General features: G+C 33.1%; 1 protein-coding gene across 1 annotated transcript in view; it reads left to right on the forward strand.

The window, feature by feature from the left end:
- Positions 1-22,917, forward strand: part of Dmxl1 (Dmx like 1) — a 206,533-nt gene that overhangs the window by 107,825 nt on the left and 75,791 nt on the right. Inside the window, exons 27-30 of the mRNA XM_012516760.2 lie at positions 6,346-6,473; positions 7,935-8,183; positions 17,725-17,900; positions 21,737-21,885. Of these exons, the coding sequence (XP_012372214.1) occupies positions 6,346-6,473; positions 7,935-8,183; positions 17,725-17,900; positions 21,737-21,885 (702 nt within the window). The remainder of the gene's footprint in view (positions 1-6,345; positions 6,474-7,934; positions 8,184-17,724; positions 17,901-21,736; positions 21,886-22,917) is intronic.

A 22,917-nucleotide genomic window follows, 5' to 3' on the forward strand; every position in this document is an offset into this window, starting at 1 on the left:
CAGCAGATTTCTCTTCACAAACCATCAAGTCAAGAAGAGCATGGAGCAAAGTACTTCAAGTCTTGCAAGAAAACAAATTCCAACCCAGACTGATATACCCTGCAAAACTCTCTTTCAAGTAGAATGGAGAAATGAAATACTTCCATGACAAAGAGCAACTAAAGAATTTCATGATGACAAAGTCAAGCCTACACAGACTACTAAATGATGTTATAGAGAAACAGCAAATTGATCACAGTCTCATGAATGAGAATGGAAAGAACCCACCAAATAGGGCAAACAATTAAACACAGGAGAATAAGAGGTATACAGTTGTAGTCTTTCAGTTACTCTTTTGTGTTCAGCAGCAAAATATTTCCATCAGCATACTCTACAAATGGACTTCTCCTACATCCTATAGGTCATGTAGATCTACAGGGTGGATATCAAGGAAATAGCAGTAGCTCAGTCTCACAAGTGACACCTGGCCACCAGTAAGCATCATGAGCACTGTCCATGTCCACGATATACTAGAATTTTGTGTGATATCCTATCCCCTAACTGTTAGAAGTGCTGGTCATATGTTTGTCATTCCAGTATTTATCTTATGTTTTATTCTTAGTAATTCTTTACTATCATGAAAACTTCTTAGTTCAATTGTTTTGAAACATTTTTTAATTAATATTTAATTTTCTAAATATTGCTTAATCTTAATTTTTGTTTTAAGATTTGTACTGTATCTTTGACTTACAATCTACTTAAAAGACTGCAAAAAAAAAAAAAGGAAATAGCAAATTTTGAGAGCTCTTTATTCTTCCCCCACAACCATACAGCAACTTCTCTTGCCTTTTGAATTATGCTCTTCGTTATTTTCTATATGCTACTTCTGGAGATATTAAAATATTTCAAGTTTGTGTAACTAGAAAAGTCTTACTTTTAATTTTCAAATGTATGTTTGCTAAGTATAAAATTCAAAGAGGACAGATCTTTTCTTTCAGTCCTGTAATTAGTCTAGTTTCCTACACACTTGGTCCTTTTTTTTTGTTTCTAATGTGGAATAAGATGCTATTTAATTTTGTTCTTCCATAACTAATATATTTTATGTATATGCTTTAATGATTTTTTTCCTTACAATAAGTTTTGGACACTTTCACTTTTGTGTATCTTGGTATGATTTTATTTAAATTTCTTGTGCAAAAGGTTCGTTTTTCTTGGAATTACAGTATTATAAGTTGAACTAAATTCAGAAATTTTACATCTTTAAATATTTATTGCCTACTCCTTTCTACTTTGATAATTCTAGTTATATGAATATAAGTTTCTTGGTTTTGACACAGTGAACTATTTTGACTGATCTGTAAATTCTTTCTTCATTTTTATTTTTTTAGGTATTCATTTTTATTGTGGACAATTTTTATTGTTATATTCATTTATGTTTGTAAATAATTTATTTTCAATTTGCAATCTATTAAAAAAATTAAAATTTAAATTAAAAAAAAAAACTATTGGCATATGCGTTCTCTTGTTCTTTGGTCTCACCTAGAATGGAATTGTTAGTTCATACCTCTGCTGCCCTGTGGAAGAGGAAGCAAAATGTGGAACAGGCTTGGAAGCCACCTATGGTCCTGCTGTAGGCAGCAGGCCTGCTTGCTGTGTCACTGGCGTCACAGGCAGGGGCCTTCCTCTCCAATTTGCTTTTGGATATCATTTAATCTTTTGCCTTATTATTGGTCTGTTTAGGTTTTTCGGTTTTTGATGTTTCAGTCTTGGTAGGTTATATGCATTCAGGTATTTATTAGCTCTGCAGATTTCCCAGTTTGCCGACGTAATTATTATTGTCTGTAATTACTTTTTGTACATCTATGGTGATAGTTATAGTGATTACTTTTTATCTCTGATTTATTGATTTGTATCTCCTCTATTGAAAGATAAGATTGTTAGCTGTAGTATTTTTGGTTAGTACTTTTTTTCATTAAGGATTTTAAATATATCATCCCACTCCCTTCTAAGTCTCAACGTTTCTGATAAGAATTCCACTGGTAGTTTTTTTTTTGTTTTTTTTTTTGTTTTTTTTTCGGAACCGGGGATTCCACTGATAGTATTGAGAATTCATTTGTCTCCTATCACTTTTAACAAACTTTTTTTGTCTTTAACATTTGACAATTTGTGGTATTTTGTGATAAGCATCACTTTGGGTTTACCTTATTTGATGTCCTGTCAGATGCATGGATCTGGCTTTGTTTCCTTCCCAGGCTTGGGAAATGTTCTGCCAGTATTTCTTCTGTTCTATTTTCTATCCTTTCCCTTGTTCTTGTTCCTTCTGGAGTGGTCAACAATATTTAAATTGTCCTGCTTGATAGTGTCCCATATGCATATTAAGTTATTTTCACCATTTTTTTTAAGTTCCGATATTATTTACTTATCTTAAAGTTCACTGATCATTTCTTCTACTATATCTGGTCTCTTGTTGAACCATTTTCTATTTAATTTTTCAGCACAGTGCTTCTTCAGATCTGTTCTTCATGTTTGCTATTTTTTTATACTTTTAGTTGAAATTCTGTTTTGTCTTGCATTGCTCATTTCAGCTTTATGAACATTTTTATGTGCATTATTTTTAATTTTCTCTTGGATAAATCAAGACTTTATTTAGGTATGTTTCTGGAGATGGTTTTTTGTTGTTGTTGTTGTTGTTTTAAAAGCATATTTCCTTGATTTCTTTGTAGGGCTCTATGCATATATAGCAACAAACTACGGTCTGTATCCTGTTAAGTTGGCCTTGCATAGGGGTAGTTTTTGGCATTTTCTTGGCCACAGATTTTAAGAAATCTCTTACACTTCTGTGTGTTTCAGACTGCTCTCTCTGACTTTTGGTGGTGCCTTGGAGCTGAGTATGTGCTATATTTTGCCAATATTCTGAAGCAGCAATGTAGTTCCCAGAATTTTTAGGTGGTATAGAAAGGTTTTTGATTTGAGTGTGCATTTGTTTCTTCTGTCATCACAGTGTGTAGTAAGATAGAGAGAGGATCTGTGGCAAATGCCACAGATTCAAATTCAGACTGTACCTTCAGATTCTAAGAGGGTGATGGCTGAAAGTGGCCTGTTTTATGACTGTTTTTTCCTGTGGTCTTCAGTCACTCAGGGTAGGATAGGCCTTGCAGTATCCAGAGTTAGCTTGTTAAAGAGAAAATCCCATAGGTGGGTCGTATAGGAAGTTATGGTACATTGTGCATAGCTAAATTTCTTCCAAACAGTAGCTAGGACTGGATTTATCTGTGGCAAAAACCAGGGGGAGATTTTATGTAGTCTCTACCTTTGACTCTAGCTGTCACAAAGCAACTGTTTGCTTGCCTTCTGAGTTGTGCAGTTCAAATTCATTAGAAACCAGGCCATCAAGTAACCACTGCAATTTTGTGTAAGAAGCCTTTTTCAGAAAACAAAAAATCAGAGCTGGACATTCCCTGTTTCCGCTTTTCTCCAAAAGGGTATTGCTCCAAAAGAAGTATTTACACTTCTGTTGTAAATTATATATTTGTTCTGTTGTTAAAGAAAATGTATCATGTACCTAGTCCCCTCTGTTTTCTTTTTTTTTCTTCCCATAATTTTATTGATAAACAAATAGCAATGAGACAGTTTCAAATCAAATTGGTAGGACAGTTTCAATAATTAACACATTGCATACATTCTTCCTAGTGGTTAATTGCTGTACAAGATGAGGACATGATATCCTATCTACAAACACCATCAGAACAAATCACTCTATTCATTAAGAGAATGTAACTATATATCTATCCTAACCACTTTGAATGCACAGATACAAAATGGACATTCATCTGTATCCCCCTTTTTTTGTTAAGGTCCATTATTTGAATATTATAAGTGTTGCCCTCTGTTTTCATGACTAACAACTTTTGTTTGGAGCCTTTGAGGATGTAGCTTTAAAAATTGGATCTCTCCATCTATATTCCAGGCTTTTTGTTGGACAAAAATAGAATATTACATTTTTTTAGCCTCTTTGCTCTATTCCAAAAGGATAAAATTCCTGGAGGTGTTTGCATGCCCCTTTTCATGCTGTCTGAATATGTTCTCTACTGCTTCCAGAACTACAGACATTTAGGATATAGTCCTTTGGGTGAATGTTAGAAGATCCACAGTGCTTGGCATGTATACAAGTGTTAACTAGACTCCTGGTGCATTAATAATTATTCATTTAACTCCTCAGTGTAAGTTAGTTAAAAGCCAGGATACATGATAGCTGATGTTGGGATGTTTTATAAACCATTAAAGAGAGGGATTTGGGGAGTAGGTCCGTGTGTGTGTGTGTGTGTGTGTGTGTGTGTGTGTGTGTGTAAGTTCCTTCTCTGCATTGTTCCAACAGAAAATAAATCTCTGGTTATGCTCTTATGTCTTTATAAAGCCCTGCTTATTTTTCTGAAGTCTAGATAGATCTAGTTGATAGATTAAGAGGTAAACATAGGAAACTTATACTTAGGCCTTTACATATGAGGTCTAGACTCTCTCTACTCCACAGAAAGACACTGAGTGTTATAGATTTCCAGTTTAATGGTGAAGTCTCAGCTGGGGGTCCATGCGCAAATGTGCCTTGGCCTTTTCGGTCCATTTAATGTAGGCGTTTTTCTCAGTTGTCTAGGGATAGAAGTCTCTCAACTGGTTTCTTTCTCTAAAAAATAAAATAAGTCCTAACAAGCTCTCGTACTTATTTGCTGTATTTTTTTGGTGGAGGAAAAACTCAGGAACTCCTGATTCTGTCATATAAGTGGTATTTTTCTCCATCTCTTGTTAATGATTGTTTCGAACTTTATAGTTTTTTATACTTACTTGATTGTATGTACTTTTGTCAAAGTTCTGATAAGTCAGTTTCTTTTTATTTTTTTATTTTTTTGTGGAAGCAGGGATTGAACTGAGGCGCTTGTGCTTGCCAGGCGAGCACTTATTCTACTGAGCCATCTCCCCAGACCCTAGATAAGTCAGTTTCTGCAGGTGAAAATCTTTTGGTGAGTTTGTTAGCTCTTATGTAGTGTTGGTCTTCCTTGGTGTTAGTTTTCAATTGTCTTCATCTTACATGTATGAATTCTCCCTGAGTAGCTCCACATACTCTCTGGTTATATATTCCTAAGGTTGTTTCAGTTTCAGCTTTTTACTCTAATCCTCTAAAATTTTACTTTCTTCCTAATTGAGTAATGGCTTTATTTTCCTCAGCATATTTTTATTTTTATGTCATTTCCATAAGTTTAATATACCTGGGTACAGTGGATGGCAAATTTTTGTTGTTACTTTGCCATTGTGAAACTGAAAATTAAAGCCAAAGAAACTGTATATAAATGCATGAAAATATTGTGACCAAAGATATTTGCCAGTCAGAACAGATTTCACCCAGTATCTTTCTTTGTTTAAATATTATATTAATGTATTTGCTGTATGATATGGGAAAATCTGATGTACCATTTTGTGGTGTTTTAACAGATTTTGTACCACAAACTCTTTTTGCTTTCACAAACTATCAAGATTATCTTATAGCTTATATAAAGCTGTAAGTTATTCTGTTCATTTATCTATTCAGTCTTAGGACAAAATTTCTTTATTCTTTTTTCTTTTTTCTTTTTTTTTTTTTTTTTTTTTTAGAACCAGGGATTGAACTCAGGCCCTTGCACTTGCCAGGAAAGCGCTTATTTTACTGAGCCATCATTGGCCCCACAAAGTTTCATTTAGTTGGATAATCTTATGCTGAATTCCCAAACTTATGACATACTCTTTTCTTTTGTCTTTATAGTAACATATTCATAGTTTCATCTTTAAGAAAAATATGATGAAAAAAATTTTTGTCTCATTAACCAGAGTATAAATTTCATAGGGACAGAAACATTTTCTTTATGAGTTAAGTACTTAGTTCAGTGCTTCATGTAGGGTTATATTAGCCATTACATATGTAGTAAAACCTAAATTCACTTTTTTGTCAATTAGATGAACTTACTACTTGTAGTATGTAGTGATTTAGTTTTCCATTTGTACCTGTACTGTGTCTTTCATTAAATTAATATACTTAAAACACATCAGATGTGTTCTGCTTTAGAAAATGTATATATTTACACATTCCTTTAGGATTTTTGTGTGTGTATATATCTGGTGAATTCATCTAACCCAGGACTTCACAGATGCTGGGTAAACATGTTTCTATTGAGCTACATCCTCAACTCAATACAGCACTAAACTGTAGAATATAGTCCCTAGATATAACATAGTATAATTAATAAAAATTTATGTTAAAAATACACGGGAAATTAGTTCTAAAACTTAGAAAAATTATATGCGAAATTTATTATTGATTTAAATATTATTTTCTGTTATTAGTGCATTTGCAACAAATCAGTTTACTGGAATGGTGTATGAAACAGTACTCCTTCCCCATCGGCATTCTTTGAGAACAGGGAGTTTAGATGAAGCAGTAACTCCCAATACATCACCAGCACAATGGCCAGGTATAAATAATTTATATATTTATGAGCTTTTTCTTAATCTTTTGAAATTCTTCTGTGAGTAAAGTCGTAGGTTTGGTTTTACCATATGCTAATCATTAATACTGCTAAAGTTGATAGCAGTTCAATATTCACTACTCATTACAAGTTCTGTATTTTTTTGTTACATCATGTTTAAAATATTTTGCTTTTGTGATAATAAAAAAGTATACTATTTCTTTCATAACTGTTACTAGATAAACTTGGAAGAAAACATTAAATCATACTTTTTCAAAACTTCAAAAATCAGACAAAATTTTAAAAATAAACAATAAGATATAATAGAATGTGAAGGGTATAACACCAGTGCACTTTTAAAATTTGTTAAAACAATGTATTTGTATTTTATCACATTAAAAAAATCAAGAGGTACTATTTTTAGCATTACAGGATTTCATTAAAAATTTCAAACACATGGTCAGGTGTGGTGGCACACATCTTTAGCCACGGCACTGGGGAGGCTGAGACAGGAGGATCACTGTGTGTTTGACACCTAAGCTAAGTAGCAAGTTCAAGGCCAGTCTGAACTAAATAGTGAGACCTTGTTTCCAAAACAGCAATACAATAACAATATCAAGAATCCAAAAAGACTTAACAACAAAACAAAAATTTCAAACACAGAGTGGGAAAGGATAGCACAATTATTTCTTTTATATTCATCATGCATTCTGCATGTTTAACCATTATTAAAAGCAAATACGGGGCCAGGGATTTTAAATGTTCTTACATTTATTATACTCAAATCAGTAATTAATTAATAGTATCTTTTATTCACCTAATGCTCAAATTTTTCTTTTATCCAAGATAGGATTCAATCAAGAAATATGCCTTAAGGGGGATTATTAGAGAGGAAGAAAATAAGGGAGGGAGATGGACAAAGCATATAATAGAGGCTGGAAATGTTGAAGATGTCTTATGCATAAATATGTCACAGTGAAACACACCACTCTGTACAACTAGCATACACTTTTAAAAAGAGAAATGTCTTGTTATGACCCTTAAGGTTCATTTCATCTAATTAGTGCTATGGTTTGTATCTTGAACATCCCACATATGCCTTTGGTACCCATCTTGGTGCTACTGGGATACAGTAGAAACTTTAAAAGGTAGGACCTGTAGGAGCTCTTTAGGTCACTAGGGCATGTCCCTGAGGGGATTGTGGGATATCCAGTACTCTTATGGCTCTATTTCACTTTCTGACCATGAGGCGAGCAGCCTTTTCTGCCATGCACATACTGTCTCACAAGTAGTATGGCTAACTGACTGTGGACTAAAACGTCCACAACTGTTAACCCAAATGAGCCTTTTCTCTTTATAAAATGATTATCTCAGGTGTTTACAACAGTAATGGAAAGCAAACTAAGTTGAATTTTAATTTAATAAAATTGTTACTAATGGGTAACTGTGTTTGTGGTTTGTTTTTAGGAATAACTTGTCTGATTAGACTTTTGAATTCTTCTGGTGAGGAAGCCCAATCAGGACTTACAGTCTTGCTTTGTGAGATTCTCACAGCAGTGTACCTTAGTCTCTTCATCCATGGCCTGGCAACACATTCTAGTAATGAATTGTTTCGCATTGTGGCCCATCCTTTAAATGAAAAAATGTGGTCTGCTGTATTTGGTGGAGGTGCACATATTCCTATCAAAGAGCAGACACATTCAAAAACTTTACCTGGTAAGTTTTAAATTTTCTTTTTGTTTAGGCAGAAGCTTAACTTGTTGTTTATTCATTTAATGATAACTTTGTCAAATGTAATTTAGTCATTTGAAAGCTCTTGTTAAAGACCATTTTCTGAAAGCATAATTTAATAGAGAAAATGAAATATTAAGGTTTCTGGTACAGTTTTAAATATTTAAGATACTCCTGTACCAGTGATTAGAACTAACTAATGCATTTTTATTAAGTAGTGTACTGTTGAACTTTTCATTTGTTTTAAAATGCACTATAACAATGGTTTTGTTCTATCCAAATACAGATTCTCTCTTCTTTCTTTGGCAGGAAGGCACTTTGCTATACCTAGCCCCCACCAGGTAGTGGTATTCTCCATGGAATGTGTGGGCTTTTCCAAAGCTCTTTCAGCCATCAGTTCTTATAACCCTCCCAGTCTTGCAGGCAAGATACTAGCTTTAGAAATAGAATGTTACAGCTCAGCTTGCTTTGTGTTGTTTGGGAGGGTTTGGTATACATGGGACGGTTTTGTTTTGTTTGGCATTTATGGAAAATGGAGAATTTCTTTTTTATCAAGTCATTTCTGATTTAAATGATTAGTATTTTTAAAAGCTTTCTGTTCTTTTAGTCTGCTTTTGAACTCTCCATTTTGGATATTTCCTAGCTCTTAGATTAAAACATTTTTAAGTGTGTAAAAATAAAACATTGTGCGTGTTTAATCATAGAAAATCAGACTATGACTTGACATGACTGAAAAAAGCATTTCAAATGAGGCTGCTTTATGATTTGCATATTATGATTCTGGCCATTGGGGTTTTTGGATTTCTAAGTGTTTGTTACTGTGAAAAACAAATACTTTAAAAAATTGTATTCTTTTTCATTTCTAACTTTAAATGTATTATGTTTATTTAAAGATTAAAATAGATTTTCTTGAATTTGAAAGAATCATGCTTTCTGCCATTCTGATTTTGTTATTTATTAATCCATATGTGGTAATTTTGTTTTTTCAATTTTGAAGATTATAGGTAGGAAGTTTAGGAATTAGCATATTGTACCAGAAAGCCTGTTTCATTCTATACTGACATTGAACAAATAGCAAATGTTCAAATCCTTTACAAAAATGAAGCCTTATGCATACATTTGAGAGGATTATAGCAAGTTATTTATCTTTTATAAATTTTAATTCACCCCATACTATTTGCTTTTATCATACACATATACCTGGGTGTGTAGGGAGACTTGAATAGTTGTATACAGAGGATCAGATAGTTGGCAGGGGATGTAAAGATAAAAGCTTGAATTTGGCTTCATCATTCAGGAAAAAAAATATTGTCTAAATCTACATCATGACTTTTAGAATGAATTAAAAGAAAGCTAGAAAAGTTGTTATTTGGTTAAAATATTTTAAAAATACTAATAACATTATTTGCATATATTGTGTTTCTTAGAAGCAGTTTCTTAGAAAGTATGGTCCCACATGGTCATACAGCAGTAAAATCTTGGTGGCCGAGTTTCCACTTCGTCCTCTTAATTGAAATTGTTTTTTATTTTTTCCTGTTACCTAACATTCTCATCTTCTAATCCAGCTTCCTTCCTCTTTCCCACCAAGAAAAAACAGGCAAGCAGTTAGTCCATGTTTAATACTTACAATAAGCATATGCATTGAGCAACTCTGAGCAAAAGTCAACCAACTTTTTTGTGAAGAGACTTCATTTGCATACAGTTCTACCCTTACAGCATAAAACCAACTATAGACAGTACATAAACAGGTTAGTACACCTGTGTGACAGTAAGACATTTACACAATTAAGCCATACTTTTAACAATCCCTGCTTTACAGGTTGAAAGAGGTTATCATTGCTTCATTTGGAATAGAATAGGTGCCTTTTCTGTTAAAGGAATTTCAGTTTTTAAGGGCTAAAATTAGTTTTCATGTATGGCAGTACTTGATCCAACTGAAATTAGTACTGTTGAAACTGGACAAGTAGTTGCACAGTGACAATTTGTAATTTTCCTTGCCATGACTTCAAACTTCCATGAAATTTAGGGCCTAATTCAGTTTTGGTTCCTTTAAGCTACTAAAAATGTGTAAATCTAACACAGCTTCTCATACTACTTACATAGTAGGTACTATATCTACCTAAAACACTAGCTTACTACTCTGACCCATGCCCTTTGCACTAAGTCAGACTTTCTTTCTGCCTTTCTTCCTTATGAATAAATTTCAAATACAAATTAGGTTACCAAATTTGTCTTTGAAATATTTTAATTTCCACCACATCCTTTTCTGGTTTTTAAAGTTATTTCCTGTATTTCTTTTTCATCATAAAAGAAAGAAAGAAAAAAAAGAAAAGAAACGAACAAACAAACTGCCTATGAAATTTGCCTGGAACCTCATCTCAGAATTCAAGAAAAATTTCAAAATCCAAGGGTAGTAAGATTTTTAGGTTTTTTGAGTTTAGTATTAAATAATTGAAATAATTTGCACTCTTTTTACTATATCTTGAGAAATAGTTAAAATTAAACATGTTAATATAAAATATTAGAATGGTATAGATTTGCTAAGGATATGTCCAAGTATGTGTAAAAGATGAAAAATGCATACTTGTTAAGCAGCTATCATACATCAGTTCCAGTCGTTTCTGTTGAACATAGCTGTGTCAGAAACCTTTAAAACCTTGGTTGGCCTTTGTGTATAACAGTCAGATTGTTTTTTGTTTTTTGGGTTTTTTGGAGGGGGGAGGGGAATGCCACTCATAAATATTATTGCCTAAATTAGCAAGTGATCAAAAATTATCTGTTCATATGCGTTTAACTTCTTGAATATGGGACATGATAACCAAATAATGCAAAATATTTAAAACATGTTTACTTAGTAGCAGGGCTGGATGTAGTTAACAGTCAGCTTGTGTGGTGCTTGCTCATCTGACTTTAAGGATCCTTGATACTCTGAGTAAAATTTAAAACCAGTCATGTGAGTAGTAGCTATAGGAGCAATTACAGAAACTTTAAGTGATCTGATTTGAATTTGATAACCAAAAAAATATGTATGCTTCCTAAATGATGAAGCCAAATACTTGCTAATGCCAAAGCTGATCTAGTTTGGAAAAGAACGTGCAACTAGAGAAGGACAAGCAGGATAAGAGAGAAGAATGGTCAGGGAAAGGAGACAATAACTAGCAAACCAGATCTACTGATAGTAGAAATTTAAGGACCCCAAATCAACCAAGATATGAGTGATTTTCAACTTGAAATTCTGAGATATCAGTTTTGAAGGCATTATTACTTTGTCCATGCATGCAAACATAATTCAGCTATGTGGTAAATTGTAGCTTGTGGGTAAGGAGCTTTGGATGTATGGATTGTGGCAAAATATTATTATAACATCCTGTAGTCTAATTTCATTAAATAATACTCAGTTATGAACCAAGGAGATGAAATGATGTATTTTAGAAAAGGTGATCTGAATTCAGTAAAAAAAAAAAAGTATGTTTTTTAATTTTTAGCTTTAAAATTCAGCCAGATAAAAGCTGACAATCAAAAATATTTTATTTTTCTGACATCCTAATCCATATCAAAATATGTATATTTAAGATGAAATATTTCTTTATAACCCTAAAACATCTGATTTCTTAGAAGTGTTTTCAGAAGCTTGGACTCAGAGAATTTAAAAGTCAACTTTATTTTTTTAATCTAAAAAGAATACAAAACAGTTAAAAAAAAAAAAGACCAAAACCAGAACTTCATCAATGTTATTCTTATATAGTCTTAATTTTTTTGTAGCGGTGTTCTCATAAACTTAATCATATGTTGCTCTACACAACTATTATTTAATATATTCTTTTGTTAACATGTTTAAATATAACTTAACCTTGATTAAAAAAGAATAGATTTTTCACTGGGCTATAATTCAGTAGGTTAAAAATTCTTCTAAGAATGCTAATGTACATTAAATATTAATTTTCTCTTAATTCTATATCACATGTTAATTGGCGCATTAAATTTTTCTACTCTCACTAAACTATACAGGTGTATATTCATAGAGTTGAGAATTAGTTTGCTGTAGTTAATTTTTAAATTAGACATTTGGCTAAGCCATAGCAGTTTTCAAAAATTGTTTTTTGTTTTGTTAACAGTTAGAAATCCATATTTATGCTTCATATTGCATATTGTAAAGCATAAAATTTTTTCTTTTAAGAATTTTTATTGCATTTTATGAGAAAATTTGCAGTTATGAGAACTGAATTTTCTATCTTTACCTCAATGAATTTATAGTCATGACTTGTTTACAACAATTCGGGAAATAAAATGTGAAATGATTATTTTGTTTTTGTAAAACATGTCATTTTTTTTTACTATGAGACTGCTAATGATAGTTATTTTAAAGATGCATAAGGTGAGGTCAAAAATAAAGTGAATGTTTAAATTTTAAAAAAATTTATTATACTAAAAGACATTTTGCCATTAATCTCCATCAGAATACTCTCCTTTGACTCAAACACACCCCTTTGTTTTGGCAACTTTCTAAAGCAGTTGTGGCAATCCTCTTTTGAGTATCTTTTGCTGTGCTATCCTGCTACCTTAGTATTCTGAATTGATTCAAATGTGTATCTTTTATGATCATTTGTATTTAGAGTCACATGGTGCCAGATCCTGTGAATAAGGTGGAAAAATACACTGTAATGTTTTTATGTAACACAAATTGCTGTAAAAGCTTGATCAAAGAGCAGAAAGGAAACATACAGACAATATTTAAATTTAAAAATGCATTAGATTAAGATCCATTGCTTTTAATCTCCAAAATACTCCCTGTCACTTTGAACAAACATCTCATTCTTGGCAATGTATCTTTTATTGTAATAAGTTGGGTTGCTTTTTTTTTTAATTTAAACATTCACTATTTATTTCAAATCTTGTATTTTTGGCATTTTCTCATGCTTAATACAAATAAGAAAATACAGGTATTTTGTCCTGTAAAACTTGTATTAAATTCTACGTTGGATATTTAGTGACTATTCCAGGTTGTTTCCCTCATTTCTTTAGAAAATACATTAAACAGCCAAAATTCTTGACCAGTAAAGGTAAGATTTAAGCATATTTAAAATATAAAACAAAATCAGCCTTGTAAACTATAATTGAACATGCTGAGTACTTTTAATTTGTGATTCACTCTAAAGAATTTTTAAGTCTGCTGAACCTAAAAATAACTAATTTTTCCTGGAAAAAGGAATACATGTTTTGGTTAGTGGGCCATTATATATAAATTTGAACTTAAAGTTTAAAATGAATTATGTTCATTTTTTAAATGACTAAGGAAAGAAAATCCCTATAATGAAGGCAGGACCCTCCCAAAAAATGTACATACTGTTTATGTTTATAAATTTTTTTTATGTTTATAAATGTTGATAATTATTTTTTTACTCCTAAAGCTTAATGACAAAGCAAGAAACTCAGTTTTTATAAGAAGCATCTCATCTGTTTAACCTAGATTCCATCATTCAGTATTCTGTGTACCCTAATGAGATTAACCCACCTTGTTTTACAACATTCTGAGCAGTCTCAAATCCTCCAATAAAGCACCTTACGTGTATTTTCTTAGTTCTAGTGTATGTGTGTATAAGCATGGTACTGGTATGAAAATTCAAGTCTTTGTACATGATAGGCAAGTACACTACCAGAGAGCTACACTCCCAGCACCAAATTTTAAGTCATATGTCTCCTTTCCAATTTTTTGGTTGTAAGTAAGAAAAACATGTAATATTAATTTTATCGGGCTAATACCTTTTTATAGTGAGCATCTCCAGAACGTTTTAATCTTTCAAATCTAAAAAATAGCCAGGGAGTTAGCTCAGTGGCTTCAGTGCCTGCCTGGCAAGCACAAAGTCCTGAGTTTGATCCCTGGTACCAAAAAATTTAAAAAAAAAATTTTTTTTAGGTCCAGGGAGACAGCGCAGTAGAATAAGCATTTGCCTGGCAAGTGCATGATCCTGAGTTCAGTCCCCAGTACCGAAAAGATACTATCAAATCTGAAACTATACCCATTAAACAACTGTCATTTTTTTCTTTTCCCCAACCCTGTTAACTTCCTTTTGGGTTTCTGTTCCTGGGGATTTGATGACTCACCTAATTGTAATTATACACCAGTTCTCTTTTTGTGATGTGTATTTTACTTAGAATAACATCCTCAAGTTTTGTCCATGTAGCATGTGACAGAATTTTTTTTCTATTTAAAGCTGAATAATACTCCACTACAAGCATATGCTTCATTCCAAGTACCAATATATTTATTGTGTTTGATTTTTGAAATCTTACAGATATAATCTTACTGTGGCATTTGCCAAGACTTAAAAGTATATACTACTATGAGGCAGTGATCAGTAGCCTATTAATGAGAAAATCTTGTCTACAAAATATGCTTGAGTTAATTTCCAGTATATGTGTAGTTATTTATAGTGGTCCACATGTTCAATATGGACAGTTTATTCCAACCACCTTCCCACCCTCATCAGCTTGTTTCTTCTCCCTTGCTCCTTTGTCTCCTTTCCCTTTGTCTCTTTTTCCTTTCTCCAACCTTTTTTCCTTTCCTTTGTTTTCTCCCTATTCCACTCTTTCTTTCTTCACTCCCTTTCTGTTACTAATTAAAAATAAATCTAAACAGAATTTGTATTTTAATCTTTTCCTTTTTTAGAGTTTTTGAAGTTAACTGGTACAGTTATTTTTATATTTTATTTGTGCTCACATATATTTGTACTACTTAACCTTTTTATCTGAAGTACCCTGATGATAAAGAATGAATACATACTTAGGAGGATTTAGACTAAATTGTGGGTCCAGTGAGATGGCTCAACAGACTAAGTGCCTGCAGGCAAGTGCAGGGACAGAGTTTGACCCTGGCACAGCAAGTCTAGCCAGGCCTGCCCCTGGGCATGCTGAGCAGGCCACTGAGACCGGTTATGGTGGTGCATGCCTATAATCCCAGCTCTGTGGAGGCTAAAACCAGGACGATCACTAGGAGTCCAAGTGCATAGTGAGACCTTGCACCAAATACATAAAAAAAAAAAAAAAAAAAAAATACTAGGCTAAATACTCTTCTCCCTATTGTATTTTTTCAACAAAAAATGTTAAAACCATTGATTAAATAATTTACTTCCTTTCCCTCCCCCTACATTTTGTGTCTAAATTTGAGGAGCAGAATGGTTTGCTCATGAGATGACATGCACTCTATGGTATACTCAAGAGGAATTTATAGCTAGTATGTCTTAGATTAAGAAGTAGAGAATAAGTGGGCTGGGGATATAGCTCAGTAGAATAAGTGTTTGCCTGGCAAGTTCAAGGGCCTGAGTTCAATCCCTGGTTCCGCAAAAAAACAAGAAGTAGAGAATGAGATGGTTCTTCTGATGAAGTATATTTTGTAATGTTTACATCTATGTTCAGGATATTAATTTTATTGTGTCCGATTGAGAATGGCAAACTCAAAAACTAGATCTTGGCTTAGACTCCTTATAATTTTAGTCACAATAATATGGTGAAAATAACAAATATAACACAATCCTCAAGGTCTGTCCATGTTGTAGTATGTAATACAACTTTCTTCCTTCTTAGAGCTGAATAATATATTATAAATGCATGCACTCTAAATTTTCAGTTCAGTGGTCCCTCACTTATCACAGAGGTTATATTCTAGACATGCCTCCATAAATGAAAATCAGCAAAGTAATGATATTACATTTATTTTAGTATTTATATATATTTTAAGGCTTTATAAATCCTTCCCACACTCTTATAAAACCTTTCCCATACATTAAAAAAAGACAAACTTCTAATGTTCTTAACCATTTTCTGAACTCATAAACCTACATAACTTTAACAACATACGTATGCTACACAGTACTGCGAAATCCCATAGCATAGCAAAAAATCCATGATAAATAATTTATAGTTTTTGAAAACCTGCGAAAGTGAGTCTGTGAAAGTCAAACTGCAAAATATCAAGGAGCTACTGTATATTTACGGAAGATCAGAAGTGTGAGTTCAGCCTGGGCTACCTCATAAAACCTTGTCCCAAAATAAAAAAGTGGCAGAGCACAGTGGTGGAGCTTAATCTAACATGTGAGAAGACCTGGCTTTAAATAGTTCTGGGGTGGGAAACAGCATATTTTTCCCATTCTTTAGTACTTCCCATTTCTTAGATGTAGATGTAGCCTCATTCATAACTGATTCTCCTGGATATTTTTTGTTTTGTTTTGTTTTTAAATTCTTTGGGAGTTACTTTTACAAGTCTGAGCAAATCACAGTATAGGATGTGCTTATGTTGAGGAGAAAATTCTTAAGAGAAAGAAGACATATTTGTACCATATGCTCTCTTGACATGGAACCCTACTTTTGGTTAAAGCCAGTGAAGAAATATATTTTTAAAATTTCTATTCAGAAATGATTCTAAGTTTTTCCCCATGTATGTCTTAGTTTTCGTTTGGCCTCTTGGAGCTATCTTCATGACCCTTATAATTTTTCAGCTCCACCATCTAGGTTCTCTTTTAGTTTTAGAATTTATGTTAATGTATGCAATAGGTATGCTCTAAGCTTGATTATTGTCTATCAAATGCTGTGAAGCTTTGAGAAAAAATACATCCATTTAATATCTTTTTTAAAGATTATTACACCACTATTTAATATTATTAAAATACTGGCTTTTATATATTTTTTGAGATAACCAAGTTATATTAAATTTAGCTTGACCATATATTGCACTTGATTTCTTTGTCTGCAAGCTGAGTAATTATAAACAGTAAAAGAAAGTTGTATTACTGCACAAATATTTGTACACCTTTGAAAGGTAAGTTAGCTCTGTTGGAATCAGTGAAGAAGAATATTGATGTACCTTAATTTGAATTATTTGCCTGGCTACAAGATCATGCATATCCACCAGATCCTTGATTCTCTACTGGTGATTTGCATTTTAGGACCTAGTATTGAGTAAAATTATTTTTTATTTTATGAAAAAATAAAATTGCATAACAAAATAAGAAAATAACAATTAATACAATGTATCGTTATCTTCAAAGTAGTTGAAAGTATCAAAAATATTTTAATTTATGGGGTTGGGGATATACCTTAGTGGCATGAGCACCTGCCTGGTAAGTGCAAGGTCCTGAGTTCAATTCCTGGCACTAAATAAAAATTTAATACATATGCTAATTCATTTCATCTATACTACTAATTTCTCTTAGTTCCTTGAGAAAGAATAGGAAATTTCCTGTTCTTAGTTAAACTGTGGACTGAAGTGCCTGCAGACATTCTGTCCTATTACCTTTCATATACAGTAAATAAATCTACATTCAGAAAATGATAGACAATTTGCATTACAACCAGAGTTTGATATGCAAGGTAATTTTTTTCTCACTTTCGCTAATCCATTTTCTTCTCCATACTTCTATATCCTGTCCTGGTTTTCTGTAAGTACTTATTCACAGTTAACCATAGTTCTTAGAAACAGGTGAAATCTAATGAAAATAGTATTTACTTTAATAATGCTTTATTTTCTTCTTAGTTTCTTCACTAATTGAAGGAGGAGAAAAACAGAACAAACGTTTTAGGTCATCAAAAATATCTGGCAAAGAATCTGTCCCAATTACCTCTTCACCACCAGTAAATCAGGAGTCCCTGGCAGTCAAAGAGAAATTCATCCCACCTGAGCTCAGTATCTGGGACTATTTCATAGCCAAGGTAACAGAAGTGTTATTGAAATCAGTATTTGTATGATCAAAGGGAAATGCAGATGTTTAAAGTGAGTGTGCTTGCTAGTGCTTCCAAATGTTTTCCCATTCTGGTTGAGAAAAGTTTTATTTGTGTAAGTTGTTTTGTATTGTTTTGCATGAGTTGTTAACTAAGAAAGAATACTTAGTTAAATATTTAGTGTTAGTGTACTTGATAGTGGTTAAGGAATCACAGCCCCCAGAAATTAAAGTGGCCTAGTCATTGATCATTTGTACCCATTTTGGAGGGAGTGCTGGGCATCAATCGTAGGACCTAGAAATGCTAGGAAAACACTGAGCCACATTCTCCCTCATTTTAACACTGAAGGCAATGTCCTGCTCTGTTTTAATAGACATAAATTTCAGCTGCTAGTTTTTAGGTAAATGTACTCCCTCAACAACTTGAGTTGCACAGTATATTAAATGTAATTTGGGTAAAATACAAATGGCACTGTAGCTCTTCACAGACCATTATATAAATAACATACATCTCATGCTCAGTGTCTATTTAAGTCAACTCATTCAAGTCTGTCTGTCATTGATCACTTGGCACCCATTGGTCAGTTCACACAGCACAGAATGTAGTTGTTTTGCTTTCTTGTCTCCCTTATAATCCAAAGAAGAATTGGCCAACTAAGTTGAAAGGTTTTGGGAAAAAAAAAAGTGATAGTACTGAGGGGGAAATTCAAATTAAACATAAATCGAGTTAGAAAAAATAAACCAAACTGGGAATGTTGACATTGGTGTCAATTAAAAGATTCTAGATACATAAACAGTGGAAGTGAGTGAAAGTAAACTTACAAACATTAATATAGAAAATATTTCTGAGAGTAGGAAGATGCTCCAGGCATAATCACCTTCACAAAAAAATTTTACATTACCACAGATTCACAGCATTAAAACTGCAAAAAATAAAATAGTTCACACTGTAAAAACTTAGTAGCAAGATAAGTTTGTTAAACCATAGAAAAGATGTTTGCTGCGTGTGCTAAGTTATAAAGTTAGAAGAATACGAGCACTGTTGTCAAACGAAGAGAATTTTTCATGTTTTGACAAATATTTTTAAAGTTGACAGACCATTTGTAGCTTTTTAACATTTATTATTGGGATTGTTTTGTGTGACTTCTACTTGTATATTCATTTTTACAGTCCTGCAACTACTGTGCAAAGCGAATTCTGTAGGTAGCTATGTATCTTATTTTTATGTGCTCAGCCAAATCCCTCACATTATGGGTTTCTACATATTTTCTCTGCTGCCTTACATTAATTAGCATCTGTCTATTCTCTGACTGTACCATCCCCCAAGCCTGTGTTAGGTTGTGACTTTTATTTTTTCATATCCTGAATCAGTGATAGCAAATGTTTTATAGAGCTTTCTCTGATAACCAACAGCCCATTGTGGCATATAGTGCCGTAGTTCGGCTACCACTATCTTAGATGCTTCAGGAATTGAAGGGAATTTTTATTTCTTTGTTCCTTACAGTCTCTGCAGTCATTCATTCATTCATTCATTCAATAAATATTTATTAAGCACTTTGAGAATATAGTATCTTTATTTCCTCTTCAGTGTTGAAGGATAATTTTGCTTAATACAAGACTGTTGTTAGCAAGGTTTTACATAGTTGTCTAATTTCTGGATCTCCTTTTTAAATTACTGGCTGGTCTGCTCTTACTTCAGTCAACAGCACAACTCAGGCTAGATTTTAGCCTTTATGTTTGATTGAGATCTCTGTGGTATTTCATAATGCTCATAGACATGAAAAATTTCACAGACTGTGGAAGTCAGTCCCTTTGACAGAGAACTAGAATTACAGAACTGTAGTCTTTACACCTTATAAGGGTGTCCTGTCAATGAAGGAATGTGTATATAACAATATATGCTATGTACACTGCATGTATAGTAAACTCTTCTCTAGCCACTATGCCATTTTTCTGTTTCATGTTCATATTTTATGTTAACTTTCCAAGAACATATGCACATTTTCTTTCTAGTGCCTTACAATATTTCCATTTGGTACTTACTCATTTATGTAACCCACTAAAACTTCTGTTTTATTTAATTTATTTTTTTAAATAAAAAGGTCTACAGGGTCTCACTACACAGATCAGACTCATAGTGTTCCTCCTGTTTTCAGCCTCCCAAGCGCTGGGATGACAGTCATGTGCCACTACACCCAGTCTCAATCACCATCTCAGCATGCTGTGACCCAGGGGCAGGGCCAGCACAGCAGGCTGGGGATTGAACCCCTGGCCCTTTCACCTGCCTAAGCAGGCACTTTAATCTCCTGAGCTATCTGGGCGGCCCTTAAAACTTCTCTTTCAGAAATTCAGTTAAGATCCATATTAAAAAAAGTAACAACCAAAAAAAAAATTAAAGGGCTGGCCAGATAGCTTAGCTAAAGTGCCTGCTTAGGCAAAGCACAGCAGCCAGGGTTTGATCCCTGGCCTGCCATGTCAAACCTGCCCCAGGAGCATGCTGAGACTGTGATTGAGACTGGGCGTGGCATGTGCATTCTGTAAGCCCAGCACTTGGGAAGCTGAAAACAGGAGACTCACTGAGTTGGATCTTCATAGTGAGCCCCTGTAGATCCTGTACTAAAAATACATTTAAATAAATAAGTAAAAACAAAACCTTTTTTATTATCATTTTGTCTGTCCTGTTAGCAGTATTTAACATACTTACCATTCTCTCCATGAAATTCTTTTATCTCCTATTCCTTTAATGCCAGTCACTAATGTTTTTCTCTAAACTTACTGTTCATTCTTTCATAGGCTATTTTCATCCTTCTGTTTCTACTTGGGCCTTGAATCTTGATGTTTTTCAAGATTTAGGCTTTTGGTATTTACTTTGGTTAGCACCTTCCTTATGTCCAAAGCTCTTCCATTTCAGTAAATGACATCTTCATCGTTATAGTTGCTCAAGCCAGAAGTCCAGGAATCATTGTTTTTTGTTTTTTGTTTTCCTTTCTTTGGCCTTATCAATCCATTAGCAAATTAGTGCTCTCCGCTTTAAAATATTCTTAAATCTGATACTTCTCTCCAATGCCAATTCTGGCTTTAGTTTCTGCTGTCTATTTCTACTCTTGTTATTTACCTTTTTTTTTCTTATAAGAAAGTGATCATAGTAATTCTGAAATTATAAATCTGAGCCCTGTCCTCTGCTTAAAACTCATCATTGGTAACACATTCTGGTCCTTACTGTGACCTACAGGATTTTACTTAAGCTGTTGTCTACTATTTTCTTTTAACATTTTCTAACTCTTTAGCTTAGGAGATTTTCATCTAACTGCTCATTTTCATTTCAAACTCTTAAATTAGAATTTTTCTACATGGCTATTTTCATTATCTGTAATGCTTTCTTCTCTGTTCATTTTTGTTGATTAGGTCTCAAACACTACTTCTCAAGAGTCATTCTATCAGCTTATTTCAGTTCTTACAGTACTCTATCTCAAAATATTCTTTTGCAATTTAATGCAGCTTTTATTGTTTTCTGCTTTTTGCCTACCTTTACCACTAAAAGGTAAATTCTGAGGACAGTGACTGTATCCATGTTGAAATTTCTTAAATCAAGTACACTTTTGATTACATAATGGAAATGAGAATTTTTTGTTAAATGGATGAATAAATAAGGAAATTATGGAAGAGATATCAAAAGGCATAGTGTGGCAAATACTAGTTACTTTAGTTTCATATATAATGAAATATTTACAAATGAGATAACTTGTTACTATTAGATGATACATTTGAATATATTAAACCAAATATTTTAATGATAAATTACATAATTTTATTTTATTTATTTTTTAGCCTTTTTTACCTCCTTCCCATAGAGCAGAATATGACTCGGAGGAGAGTCTGGAAAGCGATGGTGGGGATGATGATGATGGTGATGATGATGTTGATGTTGCAGCCTCAGATTTCCATCTCCAAGAGCATTCTAACTCAAATTCATATAGGTGTGGAATGTTTTATTTTTAAGAAATCAAAATCATATTATATTCAGATTACTTTAGTTGAAGATGTTAAATTCCTCTCCTTAATAATTTCTCAGCAGTTCCTCACGTCTTATTCTCAGATTATGCTTTGCCTATGGGCATTAAGATAAATTCTACAGTTTTTAAAATTTATTTGATACAGAGTCTCACTGTGCAGTTCAGACTCAGTGATCGCCTAGTCTCCCCAGTGCTGGGATTACAGGTGTGCACCACCATGCCTCGTTTCTGGGCTGGCAGGGCATGTGAGTACCAGGGATTAAATTTGGGTCCTTGTGCTTGCCAGGCAGGCACTTAAATCACCAAGCTGTCTCCCTAGCCCAAGTTCTACAGTTTTATCTAGCAAGTCTGAGGTGTTTTCAGTGGAAAAATAGAAATATAAAATATTCAATAAAAGTACTGTTTTTAAAGGCTTGCATGTATTAAAAAATCATAGATGTGCATGAAAAATGCTCACCCCTTCCTCCATTTGTACATTATCCTTGGATTGATGAATGATACTGTTGCATCTGAAAAATGTATTTTAATGACATGGTATGTTAATTCTGTCTTAGTTACTTTTCTCTTTTTTTTTTTTTATCCTTTCATTTTATTCTTCTTTTCTAAAACTTTTACATACTCTCATTTCTTTATATTTCCATCTAAATTTTGGTGTCAAGTTCCTTGTGACCATAAAATATACCACGAAAGTTTTTACTGGAACTGTATTCAATCTGTAACTCAAACTGGAAGGATTGACAGTTTTATATGGTCACAGTATACTTTTCCATTTGTTAGGTCTGTTTTGATTTCCTTCAGCACTATTTAGATTTCCGCCTACAGACCAAGTGTAGATGTATATTTATACTTTAGAAATTCTTACTTTGTAACTGCTGTAAAGTAGTCTTTATTACTCCATGCTCCTGCTGTACACTACCAGACAGTATTCTTTCAGTATCCACGACAGCGTGGTTCCATGAAACCCAACACATAGCAAAATCCACAAATACGTTCTTT

Source organism: Octodon degus, unplaced genomic scaffold (genome assembly GCF_000260255.1).
Source record: "Octodon degus isolate 3935 unplaced genomic scaffold, OctDeg1.0 scaffold00124, whole genome shotgun sequence".
NCBI classification, from domain to species: domain Eukaryota; kingdom Metazoa; phylum Chordata; class Mammalia; order Rodentia; family Octodontidae; genus Octodon; species Octodon degus.